Raw genomic sequence first — 542 nt, forward strand, 5'->3', positions numbered from 1 at the left:
ACGGTGGCCGAAGAGCCCGTGAAGTTAGTCAAAATACAAAGGTGTTAACTTCCTACACCGAACTGACAAAAATAAGAAGACACCACCAAATGGAGATTAGAGTAAACTCAGAACAATTGGTAGATATAGAAGTCCAATACTGGATAGAGGTCCAAATCCATTTCCACGCCATTTTTCGGTGTGATCTTGATCTAAATATTAATAAAAGGAAAAAAACTACGTCACATTTTTAAATGGATCAAATAAAAATATCTTTGCCAAGTCGAGATGATGGAAGTGTAGATGGACAGAGAAAGAGGAGTAAGAGAGATGTCCAAAAACAAGGCTAATGTATGAAGGAAACGCTTGATCTCACTTTTATGAGCAAACTTCTTGCGGCCTGTCTTCAGAGCATGTTTAGCGGCAGTTTTCACTAATTTTTGCTTCAACGAGTGAGGTTTTTCCATATTTCCTCTTCCAAAGATGGATTTCTTATGTAACACCACAGCTTCACAACTTCGATGATGCCTTTTTGCATCCACAGTCAACACAAATACAAGCAT

General features: G+C 38.2%; 1 protein-coding gene across 1 annotated transcript in view; it reads right to left on the reverse strand. All coding sequences in view use genetic code 11, as the record gives it.

Annotated features, from left to right (window-relative positions):
- Positions 1 to 542, reverse strand: part of EGR_08593 (hypothetical protein) — a gene marked incomplete at both ends in the record, with an annotated part of 1467 nt that extends 925 nt beyond the window's left edge. The window contains 2 exons of the mRNA XM_024497842.1: positions 68 to 191; positions 226 to 542. Coding sequence (XP_024347763.1) covers positions 68 to 191; positions 226 to 542 — 441 coding nt within the window. The remainder of the gene's footprint in view (positions 1 to 67; positions 192 to 225) is intronic.

Source organism: Echinococcus granulosus (genome assembly GCF_000524195.1).
Source record: "Echinococcus granulosus chromosome Unknown EG_S00111, whole genome shotgun sequence".
Lineage (NCBI taxonomy): Eukaryota > Metazoa > Platyhelminthes > Cestoda > Cyclophyllidea > Taeniidae > Echinococcus > Echinococcus granulosus.